This window comes from Parambassis ranga, chromosome 5, assembly GCF_900634625.1.
Source record: "Parambassis ranga chromosome 5, fParRan2.1, whole genome shotgun sequence".
Classification (NCBI taxonomy): domain Eukaryota; kingdom Metazoa; phylum Chordata; class Actinopteri; family Ambassidae; genus Parambassis; species Parambassis ranga.
Window position 1 is genome coordinate 14,578,304 of NC_041026.1, and position 12,868 is coordinate 14,591,171.

General features: G+C 39.8%; 1 protein-coding gene across 1 annotated transcript; it reads left to right on the forward strand.

The window, feature by feature from the left end:
* The first annotated feature begins 1,334 nt into the window (after nt 1-1,334).
* Nucleotides 1,335-7,153, forward strand: LOC114436495 (cytochrome c oxidase subunit NDUFA4). Its single transcript, XM_028406774.1, has 4 exons — nt 1,335-1,376; nt 4,235-4,320; nt 6,072-6,135; nt 7,097-7,153. The coding sequence occupies exons 1-4, from the start codon at nt 1,335-1,337 to the stop codon at nt 7,151-7,153; spliced, it is 249 nt and encodes an 82-aa protein (XP_028262575.1).
* The last annotated feature ends 5,715 nt before the right edge of the window (nt 7,154-12,868 follow it).

Consider the following 12,868-nt stretch of genomic DNA (forward strand, 5'->3'; position numbering starts at 1 on the left):
TATAATCCTCCTTTTTAGAGATGCATCAAAAAAATTTTAGGTTCATCCAAAAACAGCTGTAATTTATTACATTATTTATTCATGCACATTTCTAGTATTAGAATCAGATAGCAAATTTGGCTTAATAATAATAATAATAATAATAATATTTAATTAACATTCAATTGTAGGTTGTTCAGAAAAATTTGTAGAAGTATCTCACAGGACACAACACAGAAATTTGAAGAAAGGTTGACGTTTGGTAATATGGATTATCACAGATCTTGGAATCTACGTTGAGAAAATGTACTAAAGAAACATTTGAGAAATGTTTAATTAGTTTACATTATCTGGGTACCATGACGAAAACATGGCCATTTAAGCAATAGTTGTGTGACATTTCCCCCCAAAAATCAGAAATCATTTTAAGTCACTGGTGTCCATACTCTGGACAACAGTGACAAAGAGAACTTTAAAGCAACTGATACACAGATATTAGAATCCACATATTCATAATGATACTGGAGTGGCTAACAATGCGACCACTTGGCATATCCACTTAAACATGATAAACAACAGTACCATTAAGTAAGGATTAGTAATGACCTGTGCATTTTGCAAAGCATAGCATTTTGGTGTTAATTACATTAGGTTGCAAAGTGCTGTTAAGGAACCTGAAAGGTCTGCAGATGCTGCATCACCAAATAATCAATTGCCATTATCATGCCTGGGACAAAGTTCTTGACCCTGGGGGACATGCCGGATGCTGCCATTGCTTCTCTGCTCTCTATACAGGAACACGATGCGCTGCACAAACAGGGCAATTTAATGGCTGCTGTGGGATGATGTTAAAATATCCATAAAAAATATTATTATTTTAGAGGAGACAATTTAACTTGCATTGTAGCTGTGTGAGAAAGAAACAAACAGAAAGTCATTATAGGAGCAGGCTGCACTGTTGGGGAGGAAATGTGGGGAAAATGTCTGTTGCGTCAGAGTTTCAGAGTCTGCAGTTTTGTTGTATAACAAAACAGTTTAGGACACGAGTACTCAGTGAACCTCAGTGGAAACATACAGTACAGCGTTCTCAACGGATGTGATTATGAGGATTAGGAGCGTCTCTCCCTCCCTCTCTCTTACCCCCCCCTCCCATCTCTGTCTCGCCTCTGACCCTCTCATTTATCCAGTGGGAGGGAGAGCAGGGGGGAGAGATTGGCAACAGGTTTCACTGCATCGGCCAACACTGTACTTCAGCTAACAAGCAGCCTCTTTCTGTAAACCTGCACATTCTCTCACATGGACATATTTAGACTTTAACTTTCTGTTCGTGGATTTGTTTTTGGAAGACAATAAAGATGATTAAGACTGCGATTCAACATGCGAAGAAACACCCAGGGGTAGGTTGGATTGGATTCATGTATCCTTTGAGCCTTGTGATTACTTTTAAAACGTAATGATGATCTACATGATGACCTGACTGTAACTATAGTTCAGTGAATTTTAGGATTGTACAAAAAATTCTATGTATTCAGATCCTATAAACAATGTAAAAGCACTGCAAAAATGTCAGTAAAATGTTTGCCAAAACAAATACTGTGTTGACCCTAGTGCAATATCAGTGGCCAAATCAGGTGAGCAGCTGAAAGCTCAGGTGGCTAATAAATGGATCCACAAATGTTAAAACAATTTTCCACTGATTCATTTGAAAACAGTTCCTGAATGTAACGTCTCGAGCATATTCATTTGTTTTACTACTATTATAGTAAAATAAAAGAAGGAAGAAAGAAGAGGCACAAGAAGCTTGTGCTTGTTTTATTTTTTCCCTCGTTGCCTGCTTTGCTGAGGGTGACCCAAATTCCTGGATTGACAGGGTTGGCTTGGCAGTGCACCAAAAAAGTAATAAGGCCAGCAACAGTATCGAACCCCAGCGAGTATAAAACACTTCCTATATCGGTCAGGCTGGATGTGAAAGGTGAAACGCTCCCCTTTGTGGTGTGATATGAAGATATCAGCACTGCAGAGTGGACAGCTCCTTGCACATAGGCCTGTCTTCATTATGTGCTGGTGTGTGTGTGATCAAAGCTGACTCGCTTCTTTGTGTTCATGTGTGTGTTGTGTGTGTGTGAATGTTTGAAGTGGCTGCAGTTACTGTGCAGAGTGTGTGCAGTGTGAAAACATGCAGTGCACCATGAACTTTTTTCCCAGAGTATTGAGAAGTTTTCAGAGAATCTATGTGGAGAAGAACCCAGCAAGTGGGGACAAACCACACTGAGCAAACTCAAAAATATGAGGCTAAATACAAAAGCAAAAGTCAGCCAACAAAAAACGTTCCAACTTGATTTGCAATTTACGAATAAAAGAAAAACAATAAAAGCTCTGAGAAAGCATGATGGTCATATCAGATAATGGCTAATGGAGCTCTGAAGACTTGAGAGCTGAACTAAGAGGTTAATTAAGTGTCTTCTTCACTACTTCAATACATCAATATTTGGGAAAGCAGTATTTTTACAAGCATGTTCTCAAATGCCAAAATTCCTACTCAGACTGCTTTTGCAATTAGACGCTGAGGAACTGTTGAACACTTTTTTATTTGATTACGTTTTATCTATAATGGAATGTGCATGTGAGAACTGCTCCCAGCTGTGGTTGCAGCAAGCTAGACAAGCAGTGACTTAAAGGTTTTCTTACTAGTTTCTGATTTGTTGATTGTTGCCATTCAATAAAAAGTCAAACTAACACAAAGGTTTAAATGTAAAATTAATTGAGATTTGTTTCTTTATTAATTCATTCATCCATCATGCATTCATTCGACATTTTATGATTATGGGTTAAAAATAGCCTAAATGCAGAGTAGTCTTATAATGACATCTGACATTCCCAAAAGCTTCACTGGGATATCCCAGATGGTTCTGGGCAACAAACCATCTGGAACTAAAGTTTTGTAGATTCAGTGTCACAAAATTTTGCATTGCTTTTTGTCAGACAGCAGAATCTCCCTTGTATGCCTTAAGGATAATAATCCAAACATTTTATAATAAATTCAATTTCTTCTGTGTGAAGCAGAAGAGATTGGAGGAGCGCTCCACCACTTTCTATCTTGCAGTATTTTTGTAATGATTTTTAAAGACTGTAGAAGCAAACATAAAATAGGAAATCACTGTAATATATTGAAGTTAACATCATAGTGAAAATGAAAAATATATATTTTGAAAAGCTGCTAGCACACATTAGTAGGAAATAAAAGTAAGATTAGGTGGGACAACTGAGTTCTAGAGCATACGTTTCAGGAGCTGCTGAGGTCAAAAAGTCTAAATCAATGAGTCTCTGCTCTGAGATTTTGGAAGTTTTTGGAAAAGCCAAGTGGTGCGGAGCTTCATTTTCTGCTGCAGTTCTAAGTTAGAGTATATATACCAAAGTTTTATAAGCAGACAATCTCCTAATCAACAACAAGCCAAGTGGCAACGCAATCAGACAGAAGACAGATGTCTAGATACAGCTGAGTAGAGACATCCTTCAGTTCGACCTGATCAAACTGTCATTTTTCTACAGCTTGACTGGATCTGTGTGGGCTGAGAACAGCTGTTCGCCAGTGGTGTGACTCGCTCTCTCTCTCACATAGAGCATCACACAGCAAAGTAGACAGAAAATGTAAGGCAGTGCAGTGTTGATGAATAGATGTTTCGTGGTTAGAGGACTGTCACACCTAAGCTTGGGGTGTTTAGGATGACATATCACATTATCCCCCTGTCCTCTTAATGTGCTTTTTTATTTTAATTCCTGTCATCGTCACCTCTCACAGCATCAAATATAAGTGTGTGTATGTCTACTACCTGTGTGTTGGAGTGGGCTGACTGGGTGTGTAAACTCATTTGTGTATGTGTGTGTTTTTGTGTGCCCCTGCTCTCAGTATGTTTGTGTGTTGCTGTCGCTCAGTCTGACAGGTGTAGTGTTATAGGAGGAGAGGCTGGCACACACAGAGATGTGGCGGCAGCTCTCTTCCACAGCGTCCTTGCCCGTTCAACCCAGGCTGACAGTGAGCTGCCTCACACATGGCCTGGGCCTCATGCATATGGAAGAGGGCAGCGAGAGGAAAATCAGGAATAACAACTACCCATGTATTTGTGTGTGTGTGTGTGTGTGTGTGTGTGCACATAAGTATATGTTCATGCTACATATCACAGCCCACCACTTGATGGGATGTGTTTGTTTACCACCTTTGTGTCTCACAGGACTAATGCATTCCCCCTCTCTGCAGTTAATCCCCCAGTTCTTCTTCACGGGTTTGGGCATCATAGGGGCCTCATTCTACCTGATCCGCCTGGCAAAAGGGCCTCACGTCACGTAAGCCTTTCTCCTGTTTTGCTTTTGATGCCTGCATAACCTGAATCCTCAGCTTTACTTTGTTTTTTTTAGGAGCTGTTTTGATTAGGTTTAAGCATCAAAACTCTGTGGTTTGGGTGATGGAAAAAAACAAACAAACAAAAACACATGTGCACATTACACATGTTACAAAACAACAAGCTTCTGTGCTATTTTAATAGCTACCACTGTGATAGGTCCTATGTTGACGGAGGATTGTACATATACTGTAAAGAAGAAAAGACTGCTACAAAACCACTAGCTGTTTGAATTGATATCAAAGTTAGTTGTTCTCCTGTTCATAATGAACACACCAGAAAACCTAAACCTATACTAATACGACCTGGGCATATAGTGACCATAGCGGCACAGGTACAAGGTGAGAGCGGCCATTTTTTATGTCAACAGTGAATCTAATCAAGTCATAGAACCTGGGAGATGATGTGAATTTTACTCTTTTCTCTTAGCAAACAAAACCAGATGTTAGCAATTCTTAGTGGGTTTTTGTTTGGTGTAAAAGGGGCATTGGACAGGATTAATTTGGTTGCAGTCTAAATGCTTCCACTGCTCTTTTTAATGCACTGTGACTTCTTTAAGAACTAGAAAAATAAAATAGCAATGTGTGCAACAGCCTGTGCACAAATATCTTCCTAAATCCTTCTTAAAGGATTGACTCATTAGCAATTAAAGGTAGCTCAGAAATCATTATTAGGAACAGTCAACTGATGATTTCTGAACACTCAAACTTTGTGGTAACACACAACACCATAACATCACCAACAACTAAGCAAACTAAAGATCTGATGGCTAAAAAGAGGCATTAGGAAATGACCCTCACAGTCCACGAACTTGATCAATACAGCTTAAAATATCTCAGAACTTGAACTGAGGGAAAAGGGCGGGGGGTATTTAAAGTACTAAATCAAAAAAATAGCAACAAAAAGCAAGTCATGATATCTGCCAAAGGCCGGGTTATTCTTAAGGTTAATGTCAGTTTTCTGCAGAGTCTGTTACTCTATAAATCTGCAGAAATATCCACTGAAATCAAAACAAAAACACTTGAAAGCTAGATTTTGTTGAATTGAAGTTTAAAAACATAGCTGGCTATATTAAACCGTCACTTTTTTAAAACTGCATGACCCTAGTGACTGCTCACATACAGTAAATGTGCACTGCTCATGTCCTATTTTGGTCCACACAGTACGACTTGTTCTAAAGGGTCAGCCATAAAGCCTGACCTCATCACCAGCTGGTGATGAGTGCTGTGGTCATCGACTGCCTCTCTCAGACACCGTCTAATGGAGAAAGAGGAGGGGAGACACGCTCCCTCTGCCATCAGTCTCTTTGTTTGTGCTTTGGCGACATGACATGCTGCCAGAGGGGGGGAGGAGGTGGAGGGACGGACAGTCGCTGTGAAATCCAGACTTTGGTTAATGAACAGAAGAGCACTGCCAAGTCACTGGGCTGAGTTCACCTCATCTCATAATCACTCTATTTTTTTTCCAACTTCTGTCTCAATCCGGCATCTACGCATTTATCTCCTTTTGTCTCGGCCCTTCTGTGCCTCTGTTTTCTTTTTCCTCTTAACATTGTGATGTGTTTAAATCTTCTCTGCACCTGCTCTTTGCCATAATCATGCATGCCTCTCATATTTTTATGTTCTGTCTTCCCTCTCCCTCCCTCTCTCTCTCTCCTCTTTATCCTGCATGCTGTGAATATTTCCACGTGAGCAGCCTCTGGGACAAAAAGAATAACCCAGAGCCCTGGAACAAGCTCGACCCGACCTACCAGTACAAGGTGACTAGTCCCATCACACACTGTGGGGCCTTATGCTGCTCACACCAATTATCTCAGCCAGAAAACTAATCTAGACAAGAAGAATGGCATTGTTTCACAGAGTCGCTGAAAATCTCACAACTTTACCAAAATAGATGTGAACAATTCACTGCTATTCATGTCCTCAATGTCAAATCAGCATGCTCGCTTAGTGGCATTCTTCACATCTGCACAAACAAAGAAAACCAAAGTGGCTTTAAAAAACAAATTAAGGCAGATGGAGCTGGGGGCTTTTAGGGATGGGTAATAATTTTCTTTACCTCATGAACAAGGCCACTGCCCCAGACAAACTAATGAAAATATTAACAACACTGACCCAAAATACAGCAGAAAAACAACCATTTGACAGGACCCAGATAAGAAGATCTGGATTATGTGTTTTTTTTTTTATTTAGAGAAAAGAGCGATTTCTGAGAGTTTCAAGGCTGGGTTGCTTGCCAGTGGAATGAAAGTCGCTGCAGACAAAAGGTCAAGACACGGCATGTTTAATTCTCGATAGTGAGGCAAAGGTCCCGCATCAAAATTCCACTGAAGTCCAAACAATGATCGTAATGAGGAGGGGGAAGTGAGAAAGAGGGTAGGGAGATGGGTCGGGGTGGGGTGCGGGGTGGGGGGGTTTAATGGCAGACCAATCAAGAAAGTACATGGAGAGAAAATAACTGCCAGTGAATAAGAAACTTATGTTTTTTTATGGATGGAGGGTTATGATGTATGCAGAACACATACAAGCAGTCACAAAGTATATATTATCCATGGCACAAGCAAACAGTTGTTCTAGAAGGCTCAGCATAAAGAAAAAAGCAGAAAAGATAGATTAGGATAACTAATTGTTTGGTGGAATGCGTTTGCATTCAATAAGACAGCAACGATGAATTTAATTTAAGCAAAACAGATTTAAATGTATTCCTCCTGCCTTCCGCAGTTTGTGGCCATCAACACGGACTACAAGACCCTGAAGAAAGAGGGACCTGACTTCTAAAGGTCCTCCAAGGCAACTCTGGGGGTGCCAAGTTTGGCAGGACCTCCTGCTGTCAACTCACTGATGTGTAATGTCTTACTGAACATTTCCTCACCTCATGTTCTCCTACAGCCGCTCTGAATTAATACTGTAACCTTGAATGAAAAAAAAAACAAATAAAGATCACATAATAAAGACGCTGGCTTTAAGAGCATGATCATAAAGTGTCACTGAGATATACTTCATAAACAGCATCTCAATAACAGGACTTGATTCAACATCTATGTTCTCTATGTTCTTTCATACATGAGGCCCTTAAAGCTGGACCCATACTCCGTGAGAACAGAGAACTCCCTTCCACCTGCAGACGTTACGCCCACAAAATGCCATACAAAGTGCAGCGCTCTCGTACACATGGCCCGGGCAGAACTTTTTCTCTCAAGGCTGTGCGTCAATCATGCTGTGATTGGTCGGAAATTGTTGTGGGCGTGATGAATGTTGAGAAGTGTAAGAGCTTCTCCAGGTATATAGGTAGGTGTATAAACAGCACTGATTCAACAGACTTCATTCAACCATGGATGTTTTTGAGGAGCAGCTTGCTGAGGCAGTGAGGAGATATGAACATCTGTACAATACATCGCTGAGGGCCAACAACTCCTGGAAGGAGATGTCAACGGTACTTTGCACAAAAGAGAGTGTGTGTCGCAAAAGGTGGCGCTACCTGCGCGACAAATTTGCAAAGGCAAAACGTCATGTGCAGAATAATAAAAGTGGTGATCCCGGCGGCAAGAAATTCCCTGCACTATACACGGCGTTACAGTGGCTCCCAACAACTCCTCTTCTTCTTCCTCTTTATGCGTGTTCGCCTCCTTATCCACCTCCCTTAACAAATCCATAAGGTCAGCTGCTGTACCTTCCTCTGTTTGCAAACACTGACCTGGAGGTGGGCTGTGTGTGATGTTTGTTTGGTGTGTGACGTGCGCTGCAGTGGGCGGGCCGCATGAGGAGTCTGCACACACACGTCTCGCGGAGTATGGTACCTCCGTGCTGAAAAGAACTTTTTTTTGTATCTCTTACCACCCATGGAGCGAGTTCTCTGTTCTCGCGGAGTATGGAACGGCCTTAACTGAGAGGTCAAAGGTCAGGGTGGTACTGTAAACCTACTCTAAAGCTGAAATCGATTTATGTTTTCTATCTTTAAAGCTAAATATCCATGTTATATTCATTTGCAGTGAATCAAATGACTATGTATAACGTGAGAGGGTTTGACTGTGGTGCAAACATAGGACGTTTTTCCAGCACTAATAGTCCTTTCTCATACAGTAACATTGCCTATAACATCAAATTATGCAACACAATACTCAGCTATTGTCAGTTGTTCTGCTTATGTCCATTGTTCTCTGCACACTGCTTATTGTGCTCATGCAATTGTGTCATAATATCACAAAATCAACTAGCACAGCAGATGAATAAAACATCAGCAGCAACAACAACATTTGACTGACCGAAAAAACAAAACAAAAAACAAAAACTCTCCATGTCATCAACGAACACAGAAGAGATGCTTCACAGGGCCATGCAGTGATAAACCCTCTGCATAAGAGTACAGAGAGCTTTAGTTGTTGCAGTGCCTGTATTAGTCCATATCACAACTGATCCAAAAAGGGACAAAGGAGAGGAGTATGATTGGCTGGCAGGTGATAGCTGGTTATACAGCTAACGATCTGTGACCAAACCCACCAGTCACTACATGTGGTCATTTAAGGCTACATACTATATGTAGACTGCCAAAAACAAGGGAAAAAGACACGTTTTTCCTTTCTCCTCATAAATGATAAAGGAGAATATGCATCATTAGTTCCAGCTTACTCTGCACAAAGGTCATTGTGTATCAGCACTTCATCAGTCTCCAGTGAAATGTGTTCAAACAACAGTCAACATACTGGAAATTTAAAGATGCCATCTTTGGATCATCATAACATTACATCGCTTTCCTTGTCAGAAATATAAATGTACCTTGCAGTAAAAGACCTTCAGCATTGGGTGGCAGTGCAAGTGTTCACTTGTGGAGTCATCTCTGTTTTCATTGATCTAGCTCTGCTTACAACTTCAGAGCCTTCACATACCTTGTAAGTCTATAACTATCTTCAGTAAGTCCTTTACAGTACACATGTAACGGGCAAACATCTGTAGCCGATGATTTACACCAACAATACACCCTGTTAAAAACACAAGCTTACATTTAGAAAGTATGGATAGTACCATCTTCTTGGCTGCCATGGTAACAACTCCTGAACCAACCAGTCAATTTTACATATACTATATTGACACAACCGCAGGAGGTTTCTAGATACAAGCTTCACTATTTGGCCACAGCTGTTGTTTTCCAGTTTAGGATGGGCAGTCCACCATGCAAACAAACCAAATATCTGGTAGCAGTAGCAGTAACTCATAAGTGCACTGATGCTGCTAATAAAAAAAGGTGTGCAACATTGCTATGCATACTACAACATCCAGTTTTTGTAGTTGACTCTTAGTAAACACAAACATGTTCTGTAAAAATGAAAGACCTGCTCTTAATTTCCAGGGGAAAATATTATCTACTGAGCTCATCACTTCACAAATCTAGCACTGCTGTGATAAGTAAGTCACACATGGACACATGCTGAGATATGAAGTTGCAGATGAAGAGGACCAAAATAGAAATCAATCATGAGAGATGAATGTTTGTGTGGGTCACAGGGTTCTTTTAAACTAGCTTTCAGTCACAGAAAGATGCAGTCCAGAGAGACAAATCACTGAACTGTTTGATCACATAGTGTCTGTAAAGACCAAAACATTATTTTCACTATGGAGCACAAAAACGACACTCAGGATCAGCTCTTTCTGCAAATATGTCTCCTGCTGGCATAATTCTCCCCTGTTGGAGAGTTCATTGAATGATGAATGTTTGTGTCTGTGCAAGGCTGTGTGCGTTGCAGTCTGTGTGAAGCCCTGTGTGTGTATGTGTGTCCTCACTGAATATCACTGGACACCAGACAACATAAAATACCCGCTCTAATGGCACACAAACCGTCTCAATGTCGGATCCCTGGGTTCTCCTAATACACTCCTTAATAGACAATCTATGTTCCAGACACTGCAAGGGCCGATTTATGCATGTGGGTACCTTTTAAACAGCAATATGCCTCCTCCAACAGTGTGGTGACCTGCCCGGTGGGTATTGTCTGTTGCTGCATGGTGATTTGTTTCTGTGTGTTTGTGTGTGTGCTTGAGTCAGATGCACAAAACCTGCTGACAGGTAATCAGCCGGGCAAAGCATCACACTGGGGCATAATCGCAAGGTCACAGGCACACATGCACATACGTACCTACACACAGAAGGGGGGGACAGTTATTATCCAACCTGCACAGCCTCACAGGTTGTTGTGATTGCATCGGCTCTGTGTTGGTATAAAACTTTAAGGCCAAGAGCAGCTCTCCATCAAACAACTTACTAATTAGAATAAGAGCTTCATTTTCATCTCTTTTTTTCTGCCCATTCATATTCTCTTCAATTTATTTCAAATGGAACATTTCTAAAACATCACCCGAACACACTGTCCCTTCTAAGCCTTCTTTATCTGTTTTCCTCTCTTGCTTTTAGTCATTATCCATCTCAAGGTAACCAATGAAAGTATAGAGCTGAATTGCTATATTCATATGCCTTCAAAACTCAACTGTGCCAACAAACCCACACAGTCATTTTCCAAAACCTGCAAACATTAATTCAGACATGTAATCCTACCAAGGCTTCTGAGAAGTATGGCAGTGTGTGATTAAGATCTCTGCTTTTCAAACACAGGTTGTGTTTCTATTTTTTTCACCTCTGAAGTTGACGTGGGATCGGTTGAGCTCAGTGAAAGAAAAACTGAGGAAGACCATCTCCTCCTCGATTACATCCTCTCAGACGAGGAAGAGAAGGTATTTTTAGATGAGGATTAATTTTAATGGATGAGATAAGAAGTGAGTTGTGGGTGGAGGAGGGACGAATAAATAAGTAAATAGGACATGCCGCAAAACAGGAGGCAGCAGTGGCAGTGCTGGGGTAATGTGGCTGTTGCGAGGCCCTGGGCAGATCTGCTGATCAAGTGGAGATAGTGAGGCCTTTCATCCTGTAATGCTTCCTCTCAGAGCTGGAACGTCAAAAATCAAAGAGCAAACTGGTGTATGTCCATAGTTTCTTTCCCCGATGACCTCTCATAAGGGACAGACTGAGGAGGGGCTGATTATTTTATCTTGCCAATTAATGTAGAAATTTAAAATACTGTGAGTGCGTAATGAAGAAACAGTTTGCCATTAAGCCTCAGACACATAAGTATTGTGTCTAATACCACGTTCAATCTTTTCAAACTTACTCCATTCCAATCCATTTTTTAACCTAGAAACATTAAACTATCCAGCACACTATACAGCGAGAGTACAGACACTTTTCCTTTAGACAAGGCTAGCTTTGTGAAATGCAGAAAGGCAACAATAAAGCTGGGTGGTTAGTGTGTTTAAATCTGCTTGAAGCTGCTAGATTAGTGGATTGGCTCCACATTTTATGTTTGTATGACACTACAAAACGATGAGTTTAACGTATAATTGTCTCTTACTCGGCTCCTCGAAAGTCAGTAAACACAAATATGTTTAATTATAGCCAAGCACATTGTGAGAAAAGTAGCCCTCAGTGTCTGACAAAACAACAGTAACACCTGTCAACAGTTATCATGACTACAATTTGTTCTTTTAAATGCAAACTGAAGTCCACAAACTAAACCTTTGTTCTGGGAAATATATACACTACCGTTCACAAGTTTGGGGTCACATGGAAATGTCTTTTTTTTTTAAATTATTATTAATTTTTCAATGAAGATAACATTAAAGTAATCAAACATACGGTCTAGACATTGGTAATGTGGTAAATGACTATTCTAGTTAGAAAAGGCTGATTTTTAACAAAGGTATAAAGAGGCACCTTTCCAGCAACCATCACCTGTGTTCTAATGGTACATTGTGTTAGCTACTAATGTTAAAAAGGCAAATTGATGATTAGAAAACTCCTGTGAAATGATGTTAGCACAGCTGAGCTGTTATGCTGATCAGAAAATGTATAGAACTGGCCTGGTGAATGGTATTGCATATATATATATATATATATATATATATATATATATATATATATATATATATATATATGTGTATATATATATATAATATATGTGTATATATATGTATATATATAGGACATCCTATATATATATATATATATATATATATATATATATATATATATATATATATATATATATATACATAGTGTTTTAAATTCACCCTTATAAATTAAGGGAATGAATAGATTACTGCACTCATGTTTAAAATCTTTCAAAAGACTTCTCTGGTGACCCATCAACTATTTAAAAAATAAACATTTCAAAATATCAAATGTAATATTTCCACTTTATACTTATCATCATGTATAACACTTAGCAGTGGTGGCCTTTGTCACTTCTCAAAAACAAACCTATTTATAAAATGACACTTGGCTTGGTGGCTGTCCCTGTTTAACAACAAAATGTGTCTGTGTGTCTTGTTCTGTTAACAATCAAAACATGGAGAGTCAAGAGCAATCAAAACTGATTAAATATTGTAACCACGGAGCTACCGCATGACTAGAGAGTGAAAAAAGTGGAAGTTTTTTAATATTATTATTTT

Bases quoted from the DNA above. Each gene is read 5' to 3' on its own strand.
- LOC114436495 (XM_028406774.1), top strand. From the start codon at position 1,335: ATGATTAAGACTGCGATTCAACATGCGAAGAAACACCCAGGG. The intron at 1,377-4,234 runs GTAGGTTGGATT...CCCTCTCTGCAG, and splicing joins ATGCGAAGAAACACCCAGGG to TTAATCCCCCAGTTCTTCTT. The intron at 4,321-6,071 runs GTAAGCCTTTCT...CCACGTGAGCAG, and splicing joins GCAAAAGGGCCTCACGTCAC to CCTCTGGGACAAAAAGAATA.